At 32.9% G+C, this 18,834-nt stretch overlaps 3 protein-coding genes across 3 annotated transcripts in view; 2 read left to right on the forward strand and 1 right to left on the reverse strand.

The window, feature by feature from the left end:
* Window positions 1–18,834, reverse strand: part of LOC113521293 (WW domain-binding protein 11) — a 328,701-nt gene that overhangs the window by 309,658 nt on the left and 209 nt on the right. The gene's annotated exons all lie outside the window — the stretch shown is intronic.
* On the forward strand, window positions 695–14,615 carry LOC113521520 (histone-lysine N-methyltransferase, H3 lysine-79 specific). The gene is made up of 5 exons (XM_052899034.1): window positions 695–1,410; window positions 9,877–10,265; window positions 11,898–12,057; window positions 12,535–12,689; window positions 13,022–14,615. Exons 1-5 carry the CDS (start codon window positions 1,270–1,272, stop codon window positions 14,613–14,615), a joined length of 2,439 nt encoding a protein of 812 aa, XP_052754994.1. The 5' UTR covers window positions 695–1,269.
* On the forward strand, window positions 14,835–18,747 carry LOC113521514 (uncharacterized). Its single transcript, XM_026907053.3, has 4 exons — window positions 14,835–14,986; window positions 15,085–15,335; window positions 16,174–16,328; window positions 17,275–18,747. The coding sequence occupies exons 1-4, from the start codon at window positions 14,846–14,848 to the stop codon at window positions 17,487–17,489; spliced, it is 762 nt and encodes a 253-aa protein (XP_026762854.2). The 5' UTR covers window positions 14,835–14,845; the 3' UTR covers window positions 17,490–18,747.

The following is an 18,834-nucleotide window of genomic DNA, read 5'->3' on the forward strand; positions in this document are numbered from 1 at the left end:
AAAAGTTTAACAAGTAATTATAAATATCTTTTTTTTTTAATTGAGTCTTCGGAACTCAACTGGGTACATATATAATACTTGTAAACATATTAAAATATTTAAATCATAAAATGTACTTGTATCTATCTACTTTATTCGCAAGAGTCCTAGCGTAAAAGTATTGATAAAATGGAGCGTTACTTTTACCTCTGTATAGATCTCTACCTATATAGGAAAGATTATAATAATAATAAACAGTACAATTACTATATCCACCTGATATTCAAACTAGAAAACCGTCTGTCGTGAGAAACCAAGCAACAATCATTTGGATTCACCCAGACCCAAACCAATTTAGAAAAATATGTTTCCTATATTAGTCTGGCCGAGAATCAAACAAGGAACCGTTTAATATACTTACTTAGATATGATAGAAATTGACTACTCTCAGCATGTAGAATCGAAGGTATATTATTTAACATCTTTGTAATTCGTAGAATGTTCTTAGCTTACATAAAATTTACTCTCTCAGGTACCTACCTCGCTCATCAATTCTGCGTTCTAAGAATACTAAATACATTCAGAGAATTTTATTACTAACTTTCACTAACGTCCCTCAAGAGTCTATAATAAATACGTATATACCTAACTAGTCGAATGCTATTCGCCTTTGTTTCTATCAGCGTTCTTTAACAATAACCCAGCTTGTTCATAATAACACAAAACGCCGCCTAAGTGCTATAATTAATCTTTCCTTCAATTTCCACGTCGCGCCGTGGCCTAAAATGCAAATAGAAGAAAAATGCCACGGCTCCTTGCGAGCACGTGAAACAAACGTTACCATGACTACCATATCGACCGACGGCTTTTCCGAGGCTTTCGTCTGAAACTCTCATTCGCGTGACGCACACTGAAACAATGAGGGCTGAAACAGTATTGGTCTGGAGATCTAGATAAGCGGTCTGTTTATGAACGACCGAAAAATGCGTCGTAACTAATGTAACATTTATTTGCACTTGCCTTAAACATATTACCGTTAACTTTAAAAGCGATTGTATTCCGTGGGATCGCATCAGGCGGTGTAGGTGGGGTGGGTCCAGCAGCCGTGGACAATGACTACACGCGCGAAACGAACCGCGACGCGCGTCCGCTGATGCGCGAGCGTCCGTTTTTGAAAAGCACTTCAGAGCACTCATTAGTCGGTGCACCGTAACTACGCTGCGGTCGGCAGAAACGCAACGTGTGTGCAATACGGGACATTAGAAAGTGTAATGTATATTGTGTAGTGCGATGCTGTCGGTGGGCAAGCCGGCATCACTGGTCCAACAGAAGAAGGAGCAGTGGGCGCGGGAGAGAGGTGCGTATGGCCGTGGTGGTGCGCGTGGCGGTAGCCGATTTCGACGATGGAATTGTAGCCTAGTGTGCTCTGACTAATGGGCAGTTCACCGGTGCATACTCGAGCTGCATCATTTTCATTATTTTGCAATAAATTCACGGTCGTGGTTTCCTCAAGGAGTTTTACGTCGACCCGCGTCTCCGTTGTTATTAGATTGTTATTTAGTATCAGTACGACACGCGTGCACTGGATCTGGAGCGTATTTTGAAATCATAATAAGTCTAATTTAGCTGTGACCGGTACGTATTTCTGATTTTCTTACATGATACTTTTGTTAATTGTCTCACGTACAATAGACGCTTAAAAATATTTCTATTTAGATGCCGATCAAATAAGACACCTGTACTTGTAACGTGCATAGCGCAGCGCTAAATCAATATCACTTTGTGTCTAATAAAGTCCCGGGTTCGTTTCTCATTCAGTCAAAAAATTTAAAAACAATTATTTAGACCTGGTTTCTAAAAAATATTTCTTATTTAAATACATTATTAATTATGATTGGCAGCCCGAAGGTTGACTAGTAGAGAACGCTACCAACATTAAGTCCGACTTTTGTATTATATTTTTATTTGATCAATAAAGTTATTTAAATAAATCTTAGGTTTAAAAAATATGTAATATGAAAATTATATTCTATTATTTTCGTGTATTGCTCTAAATTCAGGAAATCTGACAAGGTAGGCTTCAAAATGGAAATTATATAATAAACTTGCTGCCTGCCCTGGCTTTTCACGGGTGTAGTTTTTTTGTAAAAATTTTCAAACTTTTTCTTTTTTACACACTTTGTCCCGACAATTACTTATACAACAAAATAAGAATTATCCAAATAATTGTAGCCATTCTGAAGTGAAAAATGTTTATTTTACGCTAAAATGTTTATTTGGCGCGAAACTGGCTTTGTTAATAATAAGATTTTATAGCTAGCTTATTGCTAGCAATATTTTATAGCTTATTGCTAGCAATATATCCTGCCAGATTAACCTCCACGTGGTCCCTGGAAACATGGAATTCATCACGATGGACTAACTGACCTGCCTTATCATCCTCACCTATTATCTTTCACTGATACCCCGCCAGCATGTACCAATAGCGCAGACGGGGTTACAATTCTATATTCATCTATAAAAAAAAAGTGTTCATTCATTGCCGTACACGGTAGTATGTAATGAAGTAAATTCTGAAATAGATATATATTCCTTTTTAAAAGGCCGGCAGCACACCTGCAATTCCGTAGGTGTTGTGGGTGACCATGGGCGGCGGTAGTCACTTACCATCAGGTGAGCCGCATGCTCGTTTGCCCCCTGTGTTGTAAAAAAAAAGATTATTGCAGTATCTCAGATGTTAACTATAAACAAAATATATACTGTGCATACATGGCTATGTTTTGGTTTAAAAGGTGGTATATGGCAATGAAATTACAGAGTGCAAAGCCATAACAACATAGTCTTTCCTAATAATTTCGCATAATGGGCACTATGGGCATCACAATGTTTTCTGTGACTTCTGTTCATGCCTATAGGCGACAGTTACCACTTTCTATCAGATGGACAGTCAACTTGATTGCCATTCTATGTATTATAAAAAATATATAGTTAACTTAGTATAGTTGTGGCTCAGACATATCTAATCACACGTTAACTACTGTTTTCTCTTTCAATAAATTATAGGCATTGAATTTCTATAGAGACCCATTCTTACAGGGATAGCTAGTGGACAGCTGTTGGTCGAAGCCAAATTAAAAAAAGAACGTTATGGTGTAGAGAGAATAATTAATTCATTAAGAGCGAGTAAACTGTTTAGAAAGAGATGCGGTTACGAACAGTCTCTTTTGTTTGTGTTGCCATGTACAAAATCAAAAAGGAATATTTATATTTAAAATTGCCAGGTGCAAAATAGCAACAAATGTTAGTTCCTGAGACCCTTATTTATTTGCCTTTTATTTGCCGTAATCAAAACAACAATCGGTCATCAATCGATTTCCTGTGTTAATCGCAACAAAAGTAATTGTCCAAGCACCCACAAATGAATGTATAGAGACCTACCATTATTATGTTGCAATGTCACTGAGCTTCAATAGTGATCGATGAAACAATTAGCTTTTCAAGGTCTCTTCAGGTTGACCTTTGTCCTTTGTCTAAATTATAATAGGTAACTACTAGTTTATATCCGTGACTTTGTCCGCGTAACGGGGATATTTATTAATCGGTATTATAAATAACATAGATTATGTATAAGGTGGCCCAGCATTTTTCCTCTTCTAATCTTTATTATTTCAACCAACGTTCTCTTCTCGTGCACTCTTTTTAGGACTTCCTCGTTCGTTAGTTTTTCTGTCCAGCTTATCCTTTCCATTCTCCTCCATGTCAGTGTCCTCCAGTCCAATGAAGAGGAAGACCGAGGAATAACTACATGGTACAGATAAAGGAAACACTAGGTGTCATGTCGTATAGGGAGATAAAGGATATGGTCTGGGATAGAGCTGGCTGGAGGAAGATGCATGAATTAGTTGCACCGACAAGAGGAAACTCTTAAATGAAAAGAGAAGAAGGTTGTGTATGCCCTTCTCAATCTCAAATCTTACCGATATAGAGGTATCAAGTTCCATGATTATTGATCGAACCATTAAAATTCAGGCGAACAAATTAACAAACCCAGGTTCGCATTTATAATATTAGCAAGAATAATATATCCAGCCGTGGCTTCGCCTGCTTGATTTCAGAAAAACATAATTTGAAATCGACCCACAATTGACGAGGAAATCAGTGGACATACATAAAAAAAAATATACAGTGAAACATATAATCTCCTCCTTATTTGAAGTCGGATAAAAAGAGGCTCAAAATTTTGACTTTTTTCACCATATTACTTTGGTGAAAGTAGAATAGTAGATAGAGCACTTCCTTCAAAGATTACTAAAAATTTCGGGTTACCTGTAAATACAATCAAACCTATTTATAATTTTCATTTTTTTTTTATAAATTGTCCATAAACATTTTAAAAATATACATGGCTACTTTTATTATAAACTTCTAAATTGTTTTTAACCCCTAACCATTGTAAAGATTAATTGTCAAAATCGATTTAAAATAATTAGAAAAGATGTCGCGTGTTATACCTACACAGGAAAGATATAAATTAATATCAAATCGCTCGACAAGTCTTCGTATATAAAGAAGGCTATATAAAGTTCACAATAAACTATACTTGATACCCCTCAAACCAAACTTTGTTTCAAACATAAAAAAAAAATACCATAAGCACAAACACACACAGTTTATCATTCCATGAAATATGAATACTTAGTCAGAGTGAACAACAAATACACAAGGTTTAATTAATAACTTCTCTAATAAAATGAAATTTAATGTCTATGTGCTTAGTCCTATTACTATTTACCTTGTTAGCGTTCCGGTGGTTGCTATACAAAATAATAGGGCTATCAAAAAGTTCTTTAATAATATAAAGGCCTCAACTGTTTTTCATTAAATATTTAATTGGTAATTCTTATAAACATTTACTTAATTATTTTTAACCTTCAATATTTTATTTTATTTGGATTCTATATAAAAAAATATACAGTACTCATTAACTTATATTATAATTTTGGTTTAAACTAATACAAATATAATGTACCTACATATACAGTATGTTACCTAATTAACGTAATATATTCCATTAAAACTAGTGTTAGGTTTGTATTCATATAATAGTCTCAAAATACCTAAATTCTTTAATTTTTTTTCTCTAGTAGAGAAAATATAAGACCAAAAAAAAGCTTATATTTGACAATATTACCTTTATTTTAAAAAATCTAAAAAAATAAAATTAAAATTTTTTAGAATAAAATCAAACACGTAGCTATATGTATTCATATCAGATTCCATGTAGGGTTATTTGTATATATATATATATATATATATATATATATATATATATATATATATATATATATATATATATATATATATATATATATATATATACAAGTATTGTGTTATATGTACACATACCTTTTTAGTAGTGACGTTGACACACAAGAAGTTTTTTTTTTTTTTTTTCGAAGTTTTTTATAGGAAAAAATATATTGTTTGATATCTTATTAATTAATGAAAAACATTATTTTAAAAAATTGATTACATTAATTAAAATACTGTATAAAAAAAACATTTATTTGTATTAATGCCACATTATTTGATGCTAAATCGTAGATACCTAACTACTAGTTGTGTCTATATATTAATAATAAGTTAAAATTTTAAATGATAATATAATAAATTAAAATTTGAGCATTTTTATTTTTTATTACAGATAATACATGAATTTTTGGAACAGTCAATTATGGAAACATTTTTTTAAATATTTTGGTCTTGTGAACTTTTGATTAGTAATCACGGTGATTAAATCACAACTATGGTTTTAATGATAATATAGATTTAAAAAAATAAACTCTTTTTTATTTCTTCGTATTTTTTACATTTTATTTTAAATTGGTTTTTATCCGCCTCTTCGGCCTCGTGAATTAGTATACAAAGTATCTAATATGGATGGTTAGTATTTAACCTCTCTATGTACCAAATTTTATTCAAATGCTTTCACTAATTATTGTGTGAAGTAGTAGTAACGAACATCCATACATCCATTTTACCTTTTACATTTATTTTAGTAGATGTAATTTACAGTATTATATAATCCATAAAAGGATTTTGTTACTGTAATAAAAGTAATATTCCCAAGTAAGTTATGTAGCTATTTTAACACCCTAAATAGGGCAAAGTAGCTTCTGTTTCGATCACTCAAACTAATGTAGGCCAATAATAAATTACAGTTAACCTGACATTAAATGTTTTGATTACTCCATGTAATAACAGGTATACATATACACTATAAGTAGTTTATCGTAGCGTTAAATAATAAAACAAAACCTGGCTCGTTATACTTTGTTAATTCAGCCAGTGCCCACGAGAGCGTGTCGACGCAAACAAAATATGCCATGCCATTATATTTACTAGACAGCTGTTTCTCATCTGGCTACCATTTTACTTTATAATATATTAGTTTTTAGTAATATTTAGTGATTGACAAAAGTAGCCTAAAGATCTAACTTAAAAACTAGTTTATATTTCATCTTCAAATGCCATTTACATGTGGTCTCTTTCATTGATTTTCCTACTTTTAGAATCCATGTGTACGAAGTAGCGGATATAAAGCTGATCTTGAATATAAATAAGTTAAATACTTATTAATATTTCATCGATTCTTTAACAAAATTTTACATAAAATATTAAACATTAATCAATGCAGGCTTTTTGAAAAGTAAATTATTTGAGGTGTGACGACAAATTTAATCAAACGTAGAGTACACTTTGCCAAATGTCTGTCAAGAGGCTGTCTTTTTTGTTTCACAAAATATTGTCTTTCCTAATAAGTTGTGCTATAGACTTGTGTCCAGAAACTTCGTCTGTTACCGGTCACGGTATAATGGCCAAATGGATTTCAATTATATTTTATAATCAGTGGCTATCAGCCCAATTTCTAGCGACGGATTTACCAGCAAGCTGAGTAGACTGGAACCTAGGTCTAACCTACTACGCTACCTCCCCTACTAATCTACCGTGATTTTAGGGGAGTCAAGTTTGGAGCCAATTTTTATTTTATTATTCCTATTCATATTTCTTTTTTAACCAATGTAACAATTTTCATTACACAATGGCAAGTCAATATTGTAGATATTAACATTATATTGTAATTTTTAAATTAATAAAATAAATAATCACAATGATAATAACAACGTTTGAAATATAAAATAAAAATAATATTATAAATTAATTACAGTCTATTGTAATCAATATAATGGTAATTACATGTCAATAATAATGATTATTATAAATTATTATAATATATTATTATAAAGTTACTATTTCATTTACACAAAAATTGCAATTAATATGATTGCGAACTAAGGTAAGTACCGAATTGTAGAGGTCGGTAGGGACGGTAAAATGTGTAAATCCGCTATTACCAATATCGGAATAATCTTGATACACGGGGTAAAATAACTAATATCCTTTAACAAGAGATTTTTATCAGTGAAGCTGATCATTTACCCCAAAGAAACATGGCAAAAACGTCATAAAAATTTTATTCATGGTAAATTAGTATGGGAGATTTTTTAATACTATTGAATTTTGATTAACAAAATTTCTATTCTGTAATATATGCTAGCGTGGGTAAATTCTTAATTTTTTAAGTATCTAACGACTATGATTTCGCCTTGTAAAAATAGAAAACTTTCTTAACCCTTCTTTGCATGATTTTTTTTATTGGTGAAATAAATCAAGGTGATATAATTCATGTTCAAAAATAAAGGAAAAATGGAAAAACAAAATACCTATGACAGCTATATTTTTTTTCTGCGATGGACATTAAAAAGGTATCCAGACATGATCAACTTAAAGTGATCTTGTTCTTTTATATAATTTTTGTGCATTAAATGTTATGATGGAAATTTCCACCATTATCCAAAGAAGGGTTAATTATAAATAAGGTAGCTATATTTATAAAAACTATCCAGCATAATATTACTTATTAGCAAATAAATAGTCACATCGCACTACAATGTCTGTATTAAATAATACAAAAGATGCTTTTTTAATTATACAGCACTATCATACCTACTTGTACAACAATTAGTCCATTACCTTAAGGTTGTCTTGAAAAGTTTGCTCTCAGCAATAAGACCGCCTTACTTTACTTATACAATTGTATCGTTGTGTTTGTAAATTGTCTTGCTTATTTCCTATATTGTATAATGCAAATAAAGTATACACATTCATTCATACGAATTATAAATAAATTTCGAAGTCGTGAACACAGCTATATTATAAAAGAACCAGTTAACCTATACATCAAATATTAATTTCTAAAATAGGTCTTGACAGGGGATCACGAAGATTCTATTTATAGCAAAGACGGGCACTTAAAATAGGATATTTACATTTTATCTGTTTTATTTATTACAATAGTCTACAACAAAATTACTATAAAACATGTGATACAGTTAATATTGTTTCATTATTTTGTATAAAAAATAACTGTTGTGGACACCTAAAAATTACATTAGGTTACATCCAAATTACATTCAAATGAAAGCGAGACGCGAAATTCAGTACTTACTACAGATACCGTGCATATATAAATACACCTACCCACTTACATTACGTAATTTGATCATTTCATTGTTTTACGCCTTGGAAAATATTTTAAACATGTACACATATCTATTATATCTAAACATACCTACAGTATTTTGGTTATGCATATTCATTAACTTTCCGTTACATATATGTATTATAATGAGAACTCCGAAATTAAACAAAGAAAGTGGGGAAAAACAGCAATCATTATTATGCCCCTGCTATGCCTACACGAAATACTTATATTTTGGTTACATTATATTTACTATATACCTACCTTTACCTATGTAATAGGTAGTTACACATTCGTGAATTTATATCACGTCGCGTGCCACTCAAATCTATTAACATTTTTCTTGTTTCGACATCAAGCCGTTCTAGACTTTTAGCCGACACGAATTAGTTATTTCATTTGTGCTAGTAAAAGTAGACGTGAATTTGAAATCTTTGTGCAATTATACGACATGAATGCGGAATAAATAGGTATCAACTATATCTACTGGGTGGAAGAAATTGTTAGTGATGCGGACTACCAGTCCCATTGCTAGCAATATGCCCTGTCAGGTCGACCTCCACGTGGTCCCCCCTGGAACTCATCGTGTTGAATGCCTGGTGTATTCATCACGATGGGCTAATTAACCTGCCTTTTCATCACATCTATTATTCCTTACTGGTGACACGTCAGTGTATACCGCGCGCAAACAGAATTACTATTCCATTGTCTTCCATTAAAAAAACTATACCTACTCAATATTATACTACACACTACACTACATCAGTTACCAAATCATGTAATACACTATAGACATTATAGTCTCTGATATCCTATTAGTTTAATACTTAATGCATACTATGGGTTTCCGTGTCATACAAATGGGGTTTCGACAAGTAAATGCATATATACATATGTATACCCAACTAGCTGTCACATTAAAAAGAAAGAGCTGCACATAATATGGAAAATTGACTGCTTTCCTTGCACGCGGTATCGACAAAACATAAAAACCCTTTATATGTTGTTACAATAAGGGGAACTCTTTTATTTTTCCTTCGATTGGATAGTTAATTCTTAGCTGGCTGTTGTCATGGAAGGTTCTTATATATTTTATTACATTTTCAAGAAAATTCATAGACGTGTATTTAATAGTTAAATATTAAAGTCAATTGATATCATTTTATGTATTTTATAACAAGCTTACATTAAACCCCGCTTGCGCTAACGGGATTTTTTTTATTTCAGAAGAAATGTCATCAGGAATTAACCTTTCCAGGGAGAACCGCGAGGAGGTCGCCTGGTTGGGGTTCTAGCAATGGGAGAGCGCTTACATTAAACTCTTTTTTTTTATTTACACAAATCGCTTTCAAATACGGAACCAATTCGCGAGCACACTCGAACTACATAAGCAATCATCATACGAATACCAAGAACCTATACAACGCCAGCGAAGTCCTAGTCTACCACCTATTCGCAACAACGACCCAGAGAAGAGTAAAGAAGAAAGAAGAACGAATGTGTTAAACCGAAACATACCTAGTGCAAAAAGATTCGCTTTTTATGACGAAGATGCGGAAGGGGACACATCGGGATACGGAAGCGAAACAATCAATCATATGAATAGATGTCAAAATGATGCGTTACACGATGTCACTAATAATCGAAACCCTGTTGTGGCATGGCAACAGGGGAAAGAAAACAGGTAGGTCAACAAACAATCTATATTTTTTCATAACCTCTCATAAAAACATAATGTGCGTGTCAAACAACAATATAAAGGAACTTATTTTGAAATACAGAAATAACTAACTTTAGCATTACTAATTTCACGAAGGTTTCGTGATTTTATTTAAAAATAGTACACGGATGCAGATAACTGTTTCGCAAACCCTTTATTAAAACTGATAAATGGATTATAATCTATTTACGGTCTTGTAGGTTTCAAAATGTTTTAGCTGTCTTTTTACAAAAATGCAAACAGTACCCTGGAACCAGATAAACTCTATATTTAATAATTCTTATCTTCAAACCCTAATCCATAACCATTAACTACAATTTAACACGCTCTCGCCATTATGCCATCAGCTTATGGAGCCGGCGCTATATTTTCTAATTCATTCAGTAGCGTGCGTGAGAGAGCCATACTGTCTTTCACTTAGTCTATCCAGTATCCATTATCTAAAGAATATACTGTGATCTAACTATCTTCTTTTCATACGATTAACTGCCTTTAAATTGTGATTATCGTCAATTTCCACAACTTTGTCGAGAAAAACATCTAATGAGATCATATGTTTGATAATTTAATTTTCCTACTGCCGATGTTTCTTGCACACTTCTAGGTACTAAATAAATACTTAGGTACCAACATTTTTTGTTAAATAAACTCAAAGCTAACCTTAAGGGAAAGTACATTTCATTCGCTTACATAAAATCTCGGTATTACAGTTGTTTAGTCATTTTTTCTTATTGTTATGGATGGTTGGATTCTGAGAAATTCAAGATAGTCGAAGTAGGTACCCGATACAATTTGTTATTTATTAATTAAGTATTATACAACAATCGTTTAGAGATTACTTTTTGTTCGTTTATTGGGTTATTAGCTAATTGTAATTTCACAAAAACGTCGCTACAGCTATTTTTTACAAAAATAAAATTATAAAGGTTAATAATTTATAACTACATATATGATAAAATAAAACTAAAAAAATATTGGATGCTTTCAACTATAAATAATAAATACAAATTACAGATCCCACACCTGATATGCGCATATATGTAACTGTAGTCTGTTTCCATAGAACTTAATAAAAATGTAAACAAACGAATAACTGATTCGGCCATAAGACAATTTGCAGATGTCCAAGAGTAGTACAAATCATAAACTGATATTTTTTTTAATACAACTTAGAATGGCAAACAAGCTAGCGGCCTACCTGATGGAAAGTGGTAACCGTCGCCTATATACATGAGCAGTACCATGGACGTAACAGAGTATACTGTTTCGCCCATGATACCCCCCATGCGTTGCCATTCCTGAGGACTCGGGTGTTATTCCTCTGTACCCAGTAAATTCACGCCATATCCTAGCCTTTAAACCGAAACACAGCCATGCAAACATGACTGCTTCACAATAGAAACACGAATGGAGCGGAGGTGCCCAAGCAAACGACTTTTGTACAAAGTCTCCTTCTGATTATTAATTGCTAAGATATTTGGATTTGTTACTAATTTAATTTAGACAGTGTTGCTACGATAATTTCAACAACACTTATTTACCTTTTTTTTTAACTTCTATTAACTATGAAAATTCAAAATTCATTACTAAAACTAGAAATATAAGTTCGAGTGGTGGAAGGTCTGCGGATGGCGCGTGGTCAGCACGGAGTCAGAGAAGCAATACGGCAGAAGAAGGACGCCCGCGCTGGGGAGATCGTGGCGTCGCCACTGGCCGCCTGTGGGAACCGACTGCTCCTAATGCCAGACTGCCACAGGTGATTATTGAATTTATTACGAAGTTTCAGTTTTTGAGGAATACCCAGTACCGACCTTAAGGGAAACCCAGTTGGTCTGCAATCAATAAAAGATCTCATATAATTCAATTGAACTAAACATCGGCAAACGCGGACGGACGCCAGGATGTAAAATTGATGACAGTGGTTTTCTTTCGTATCTCGGCAAGAGAGGTGGCGTCTAACTTACTCAGGGCCACAATCTGAAAAGACAATATCTTGAATAAACCAATCTTCACCAAGGTAAAATCGAAATAGTATCATTTTAAGGGACTATTCTGTGAAACTGTGTTCGGTAAGATTATAGTCAAACACGCTCAAATGAATATAAAAAAAAATTCACTAAAAGAATATAAGTTAAAAACAACAATTAATTTTGAGCTTACCATACTATCGCGGTGCATCCTAAATTTTTACCGATTCATAACTATTAATAATTACAAAATATTAATAATTCAGATGCAAAATCAGAAGAAAGGCACGCCATCATGGGTGGAACGTGGATTGAATATGATAGAAAATACAGCAGAAGTTCTAGTCATTGACCAAACTAGTTCAACGAATTCGGGTTTCGACTGTGATAGGTCTTCCTGTAATGGAAGCGATGAAGGAAAGTACGTATACTTACAATTTGTATCTATTACTCTTATGCTTATAGATATTACTAATAGCCAACTTGTTTTCCGTAACATTTTTTTAACTTATTTATTAAATACTGACAAGTAAAACTACTGTCCTTCGTACGAATAGGACCTTCAAATTTAAAATTAAATTTTGGCCACTATTTATTGCTCTGTATTACAATATTTGATATTATGCGGATCTTTGTTAGACCAAATGTACCTTTCTTAGTTGTAATTACTCTCATAAAAGAATACTTTTATTTATGTGTATACTTTTCTATTGACATTATTTTCTGAATACTATGGTAATCTTTATATTTCAGAACATTCCTTAGAGGACAAAATGTTCCATTAGAACCAGAAATTAAGGCACAGCGTGAAAATAAAAGAATAAAAGCCTTAGAATTGCAGTCAGCAATATTAAGTCAGTTAGAGGATCGAGAGAAACGACGATTAGAAGAAAGAGAAAGGCGTTTAAGAGAAGAAAGACTCGAAGAATTAAGAATACAGAGACAACAAGAAGAAGATAAATTAAGACTTGAAGAAGAAAAAAGAAAACATGAAGAAAAGCAATTGATGGAACAAAAAAAATTAGAAACTCTTAAGAAAGCTTTAGAAGATGCAGAAAAGAAAGCTAGATTAGAAAAAGAAAAACGATTTATTAGTCACAGACAACATATAAATACAGCTGTTCCTATTGAAAGCAAGCCCAAAGAAGAAGACATTATTAGTACTACTAATAATAGTATACTTAGAAATGAAAGTATAAGTCCTACAAAGACAAATAGAACCTATGACTTACATTCAGCAAAAAGTCAAAAGAAAGATTGCGAGTCGCATCAAACTACAGAATTTAATTCTCCCCGGTCTGTAGGACCTGGAAATTTAAATTTGTTTATACACAGCGTACCTCCATTAGCTCTTGCTGACAACCAGTTCAATATTGTTCCAATTGGCCTTAATGGAAATAGTGATATAAGTGGCCAACCAAGTAGTATACAATTAGCTGTTTTAGTACCTCAAAATCTAACTAATAATTTGTATAGTGTTTCGGTAAATTCACTAAATCATTTGCAAGAATTAACGGACACTGGTAAAATTTTGACACCTAGAAAATACCGGTCAGGAAAAACAAAAGATGCTTCCACACAGACAGAAATAAATACTTCAAAACCTACTATAGATAAAATAGTGGAAACACAAGAACTTGAAAGAAATATAGATAAAAATTACCCAAGTATTGATGAAAATGCACCACAAGAAAGTCATCATAATACCTTAAAAAAAGATCGACGTTTTCGTTCAGAAGAAAGGTATAAAAAGGAAATAGAAAATCGACCTAAATGGGGTGTCAATAGACCAGCCGCTCAATATAAAAAACAAAGCGAAAAGGACCCATTTTATAGTCAAAAAAGAAAAATGAGACAAAAATACCGACCGCAAGCAAGACAGTATCTATCACAATCGAGTGACGATAGTCGATCCCCGAGTCCACCACTGAGACAATCGGAAAAAATGACGGAAGCGGGTCACAAACAACGTAATTCATTAAGTCAATCATATTGGAAAAATAAAAGATCTAGTCAAGATTTATCAAGACCTGTGCATATTACAGAAAATGATCAAGTAACACCTGAATTCAGCAACCTAAGTCACATAATAAATGATGTAGTAGACAACAAAAAGTCTCCCAAAATGTCACCTACAAAAAGAATGACTCTTTCACAGAAATTTATTAATGATAAATACGGGAATAGGAAATTATGGATCGATGATGTTAACGAGCGCAATAACAAATCTAATATATTCGATGTTGAAAATAGAAAGAAAATCATAGACCAATTCAACGTAACAAAAAGAGAATATTTAGATAAAAATGAGGACCAAGAAAACTTGATTGTTAAAACGAAATATTGACCGTAGGTAAAAAAGCAGATATAAAAAATATAATATAACAGCACATTTTTAGCTCACTATTTGTAGTTGGCATTAAGTTACCTACCTAAAAATACTGTACTGATTGCTATCGATTCAACAGTTTCTAGGAAATAGGTCAGAACGAAGTTAGGTCGATAAAATTTTAAGTTTAGTTTATAAAGTCGACGCCGCGCCGTCTTGTCGCCATTGTTTGATTTGATATTGAGAATATGTCCAAATTAGATGATATTTTTGACAAAAAGAAAGATGAAGCGCCAATGCTTGATTTATCAAAAACCGTTATTAATACAGCCGAAGAATATAGAGCTGTTTTAGATAAAGTTCCAGATTTCAAAACTAGACCAGAAAAGGTAAGTTTTATCTATCGACTTCTTTTATTATTATTTGCGTCATTCGCCGCTATTTATTTACCTTATAATTAATACTTGTTTTTTTTTTTTTAAATTAGGTCAAAGCTGATGATATAAAAATAAAAGACAAATCCGAAGATCACAAAACAAAAACACCTAAAAAGGAGATACGCGCTTATGAAAGGTTTGGTACGCGCGGGTATGAAGAAAAGCAGTTTACATTTATGGACCCTATACCTGTGGAAATGAGAGGGCTCAAATTTGATGAACTCTGTGCTGTACCTATAGAATGGAAAATGCTCACCTCAATTAGACCTAAATTGAAATCGGACGAAGAATATTTTAATAGGTAAGTAGTGTCAATATTCTTTTACCACAGCTATGTGGAGCATATCAGTTTTTCATATCATTCAAAGATGATAGCATGATCATCACCATTATAACTCTTCTATCGTCCAGAGCTTTCCCTCATATTACGTCAGAAAGTACGATACGATGCCATCGAATCTGCAACACTTTAACCGTCTCGCAGGGTAGTCGCTCTCACTACGCTGGCATACAATAATTAAAAATAGTATTTCAATACCACATTACTAAAAGGAACAATAAAAATTACAATAATTTTGTTTACTGCTGTGGTCAAAATTTATAGGTAAAATATGTATCGTGTTATTATTATTATTATATGGACATTTAACGACTAACAATCGTTAAATGTCTACTGCTGAACATAGGCCTCCTTCTTAAGGGTGGTTTTACCAGTAGTTGCCACGCTTTGCGGGCGGTTTAACAACCGCAGTTAGGCTTTGATGATGTTTTCTAAGAGACGCAGATATCTATCCGTCGACTATTAAGTTCCCTTAGTCGCCTCTTACGACACCCATGGGATAGTGAGGGATGGCTCATTCTATGCCGGGACTACACGGCGATGTATGTATATACGGTATATATCGTGTACTGCACCAAAATTCGATCCCCACATAAAATTATGTGACACTAACCATATGTGACCTTTAACCTTTAGTCTACGCAGATGTCAGCACGTTGCTTTGCATAAATAAGGTCCCAGATTTGATTCTTTTCCTAAATTGATACCGGTCAGGTCAATTTATATTATATTTCATTTATTATATTAAAAACATAACATTTAAATAGTGTAATATATAATAATATAAGTACCTTTCTAGATTAATAGAACTTGGTAAAGCTGAATTAAAAACCAAAGCAAGAGACAAAAGAGAAATGACCAAAAACACTATGATTAGAAAAACAAAGAATCGCTCCGGCGTTACAGAAACTAGAATCCTAACTTGTCTGGAATGTGGAGAAGAATTTTGCAATGGTTAATATTAAAACTTAATAAGTTTATTTATGTAGTCATATTTTATTTTTTTTTTTTTATACAACTTAGAATGGCAAACAAGCTGACGGCCCACCTGATGGTAAGTGGTATGGGGGTACACATGAGCAGTACCATGGGTATAACAGAGTATACTATTTAAAAATTTCATATATTGATCATATAATTTTTAAAAATGTAAATGGGCATAGCAAAAGGTGTACCTAATAGTACCCGTTAGAGGATCATTCAATCTTGAAAACATCGTCGTCTCAATGTCACTGTCATGCTCAGTACTCCTTATACAAGTCATTATTGTGGATTTATGCCAGTAGTTGCCACACTTGGCAGGCGAGTTGGCAACCGCAGTTAGGTTTTGGTGATATTAAACGTGGAACGCTGCTGCACCTCCCTCAACCGTTAAGTTCTCTTACACGCCTCATACGATACGGAGATGGCCGTTTCTATGTCAGGACCATACGGCTTATACGATTATTATTATTAGTAACTAGCTTTTCACTTGCTACATCGGACGAGTGAACTTCAGAAGTAGTAAAAGCAATGAAATAGATATTATAATAAGTATATACTATTTGCCATTCTAAGTTGCATGAAAAAAAAAAATACTTCGAGATGACGTATCAAAATAAAATATATACTATATTTTAAATTAGACCTTCAAAAACACAACTGCGTAAACTGCATCTAATTTTATTATAGCAATTGTTGCGTGATGCCGGAACGAACATACAGAGACAACACTTTAAAAAAATATAGTTTTCGCTTTTATTGCTCCGATAGGATCCGGCATATCAATTTTTCTTAAATAATGCCCATTTACAGACAGCATCTAGTGTAGTTGTATTTTTATTATGTTTGTAGATAAGATTAGGTTAGTTTTAGGTTAGATTAGTTGAGTTTCATAAAGTACATAATTTTTTTGTTACAGGTAAAATGTGCGCCATCACAAACTACGATATGTTCGCTCGCCTAAAAATTGAGGTAGAAACAAAGTCAAGATCTCAGGCAGCGCCTGCACAATCCGGCGGCAAATTACGTCGCCTGAAACGGCGCGTGCGAAGAAAACCGCGCAGTAAAAGCGCTGCACCTGTGACACGAAAGCCTAACGTGAAATCGGGTGCCAAGAGCGATTCTGAACTGTAAAAGATCGCCGATAAATAGCCCTCATCGTATTCTTGTCCGTAATAATATACAACACATGCTTGGAAATGGAAATAATTACGGAATTGATACCCACAAATACAGAAATAAATATATTTATGAAATTAAAATATATTTAAGTACGTCATTTCGTCTGATAGTCTCGTACAATCTAGGCGCCGAGAAATAAGAATGACTCTAGGATTAATCAGGGGTCGCATCAAAGTGAACAGCGTGGATCACCGATGACTTTCTTATTATAGTTAATTTTAAAATATGCCTTTTTTGTTGTCAGTAACGAAAGCCGCAAGGCGCGATTAACACTGCTCAGTGACACCTCAATACAAGGTGGTGATATTTTCTGTTTCATCGTTAAATAAGAACCAACGGGCGCCATCAACATTACTCCGGACCAGAACACCAGCAAATGGTGCAATTTTTATTAAATAGCATTTACTTCGTCGTCAAGAGACACAGTTCAAAAACTAGATCTAAGACCAGCCCTGGATTTAAGTGTGTGGTTCTATTACAAAATTTCACGTATGTATATGAATTTTTGACTCAACGGAATAGCTTGAAAGATTTTAATAAATGAGATGAAGTGCTGTATGGTAAAAGGTTACAAGACGAATATAAGACAAATATAAATATAGCGGCCGTAAATTATGAAATATATACGTTTCGCATCGACTTGTTATCTACAAATATGTTTCATTTTAATTTTGGGAATTAACGCGAGGCTGTTACAGGTAAATTATACCTAATTACCTACATACCGGATTTTTATTACTGCGGTTATTTCAACATGAATGTCAACATATCGCATTAAGTACCGAAAATAAATGTGAGAAAAACGCATAATAGAAATATTATCATAGATAATTTAAATAATTTATCTATGATAATTCCTATTATAGAGAATATATAAACATCTACGTTTTGTACATAATTTTAAGAAGATAAATTCATTGCTATTATTACGCAGACTTGTATCTGCATACACATTCCCTTCTCAAGAGTATGCATTTTTCTATATGATTTACATTTCTTATACTTTTTGGCAATAAACCGTTCGTGTTTACGATAGTCTCACTAGTCCCTTTAAAGATTGAGAATGGACTGATTAATTAAACGAAAAGATACTATCTAATTATAATAAATGCACTTATTAAAATATAAGTATTGTGTGCCTTGTATAACCAAATAATACCTATTACGTATTTTATAATATGAAAGTTACGATCTCTTAATAATATCTAGGTTATAGCTATACTTAAGATATTTTTCCAGTATACAAACTTGGAATCTCATGTTTTTGTAATAACATTTTGTATTTAATTATTAAACA

Source organism: Galleria mellonella, unplaced genomic scaffold (assembly GCF_026898425.1).
Source record: "Galleria mellonella isolate WM207_F2 unplaced genomic scaffold, CSIRO_AGI_GalMel_v1 utg55, whole genome shotgun sequence".
Taxonomy (NCBI): domain Eukaryota; kingdom Metazoa; phylum Arthropoda; class Insecta; order Lepidoptera; family Pyralidae; genus Galleria; species Galleria mellonella.

What these genes read in the sequence shown, in the direction of transcription:
- LOC113521514 (XM_026907053.3), top strand. Translation starts at nt 14,846, where the DNA reads ATGTCCAAATTAGATGATATTTTTGACAAAAAGAAAGATGAAGCGCCA. An exon ending in GACGAAGAATATTTTAATAG is followed by an intron (nt 15,336 to 16,173) that starts GTAAGTAGTGTC and finishes GTACCTTTCTAG; the next exon opens with ATTAATAGAACTTGGTAAAG. An exon ending in TGGAGAAGAATTTTGCAATG is followed by an intron (nt 16,329 to 17,274) that starts GTTAATATTAAA and finishes TTTTTGTTACAG; the next exon opens with GTAAAATGTGCGCCATCACA.
- LOC113521520 (XM_052899034.1), top strand. Translation starts at nt 1,270, where the DNA reads ATGCTGTCGGTGGGCAAGCCGGCATCACTGGTCCAACAGAAGAAGGAG. An exon ending in GTAGCCTAGTGTGCTCTGAC is followed by an intron (nt 1,411 to 9,876) that starts TAATGGGCAGTT and finishes TTGGGGTTCTAG; the next exon opens with CAATGGGAGAGCGCTTACAT. An exon ending in CTAATGCCAGACTGCCACAG is followed by an intron (nt 12,058 to 12,534) that starts GTGATTATTGAA and finishes TTAATAATTCAG; the next exon opens with ATGCAAAATCAGAAGAAAGG.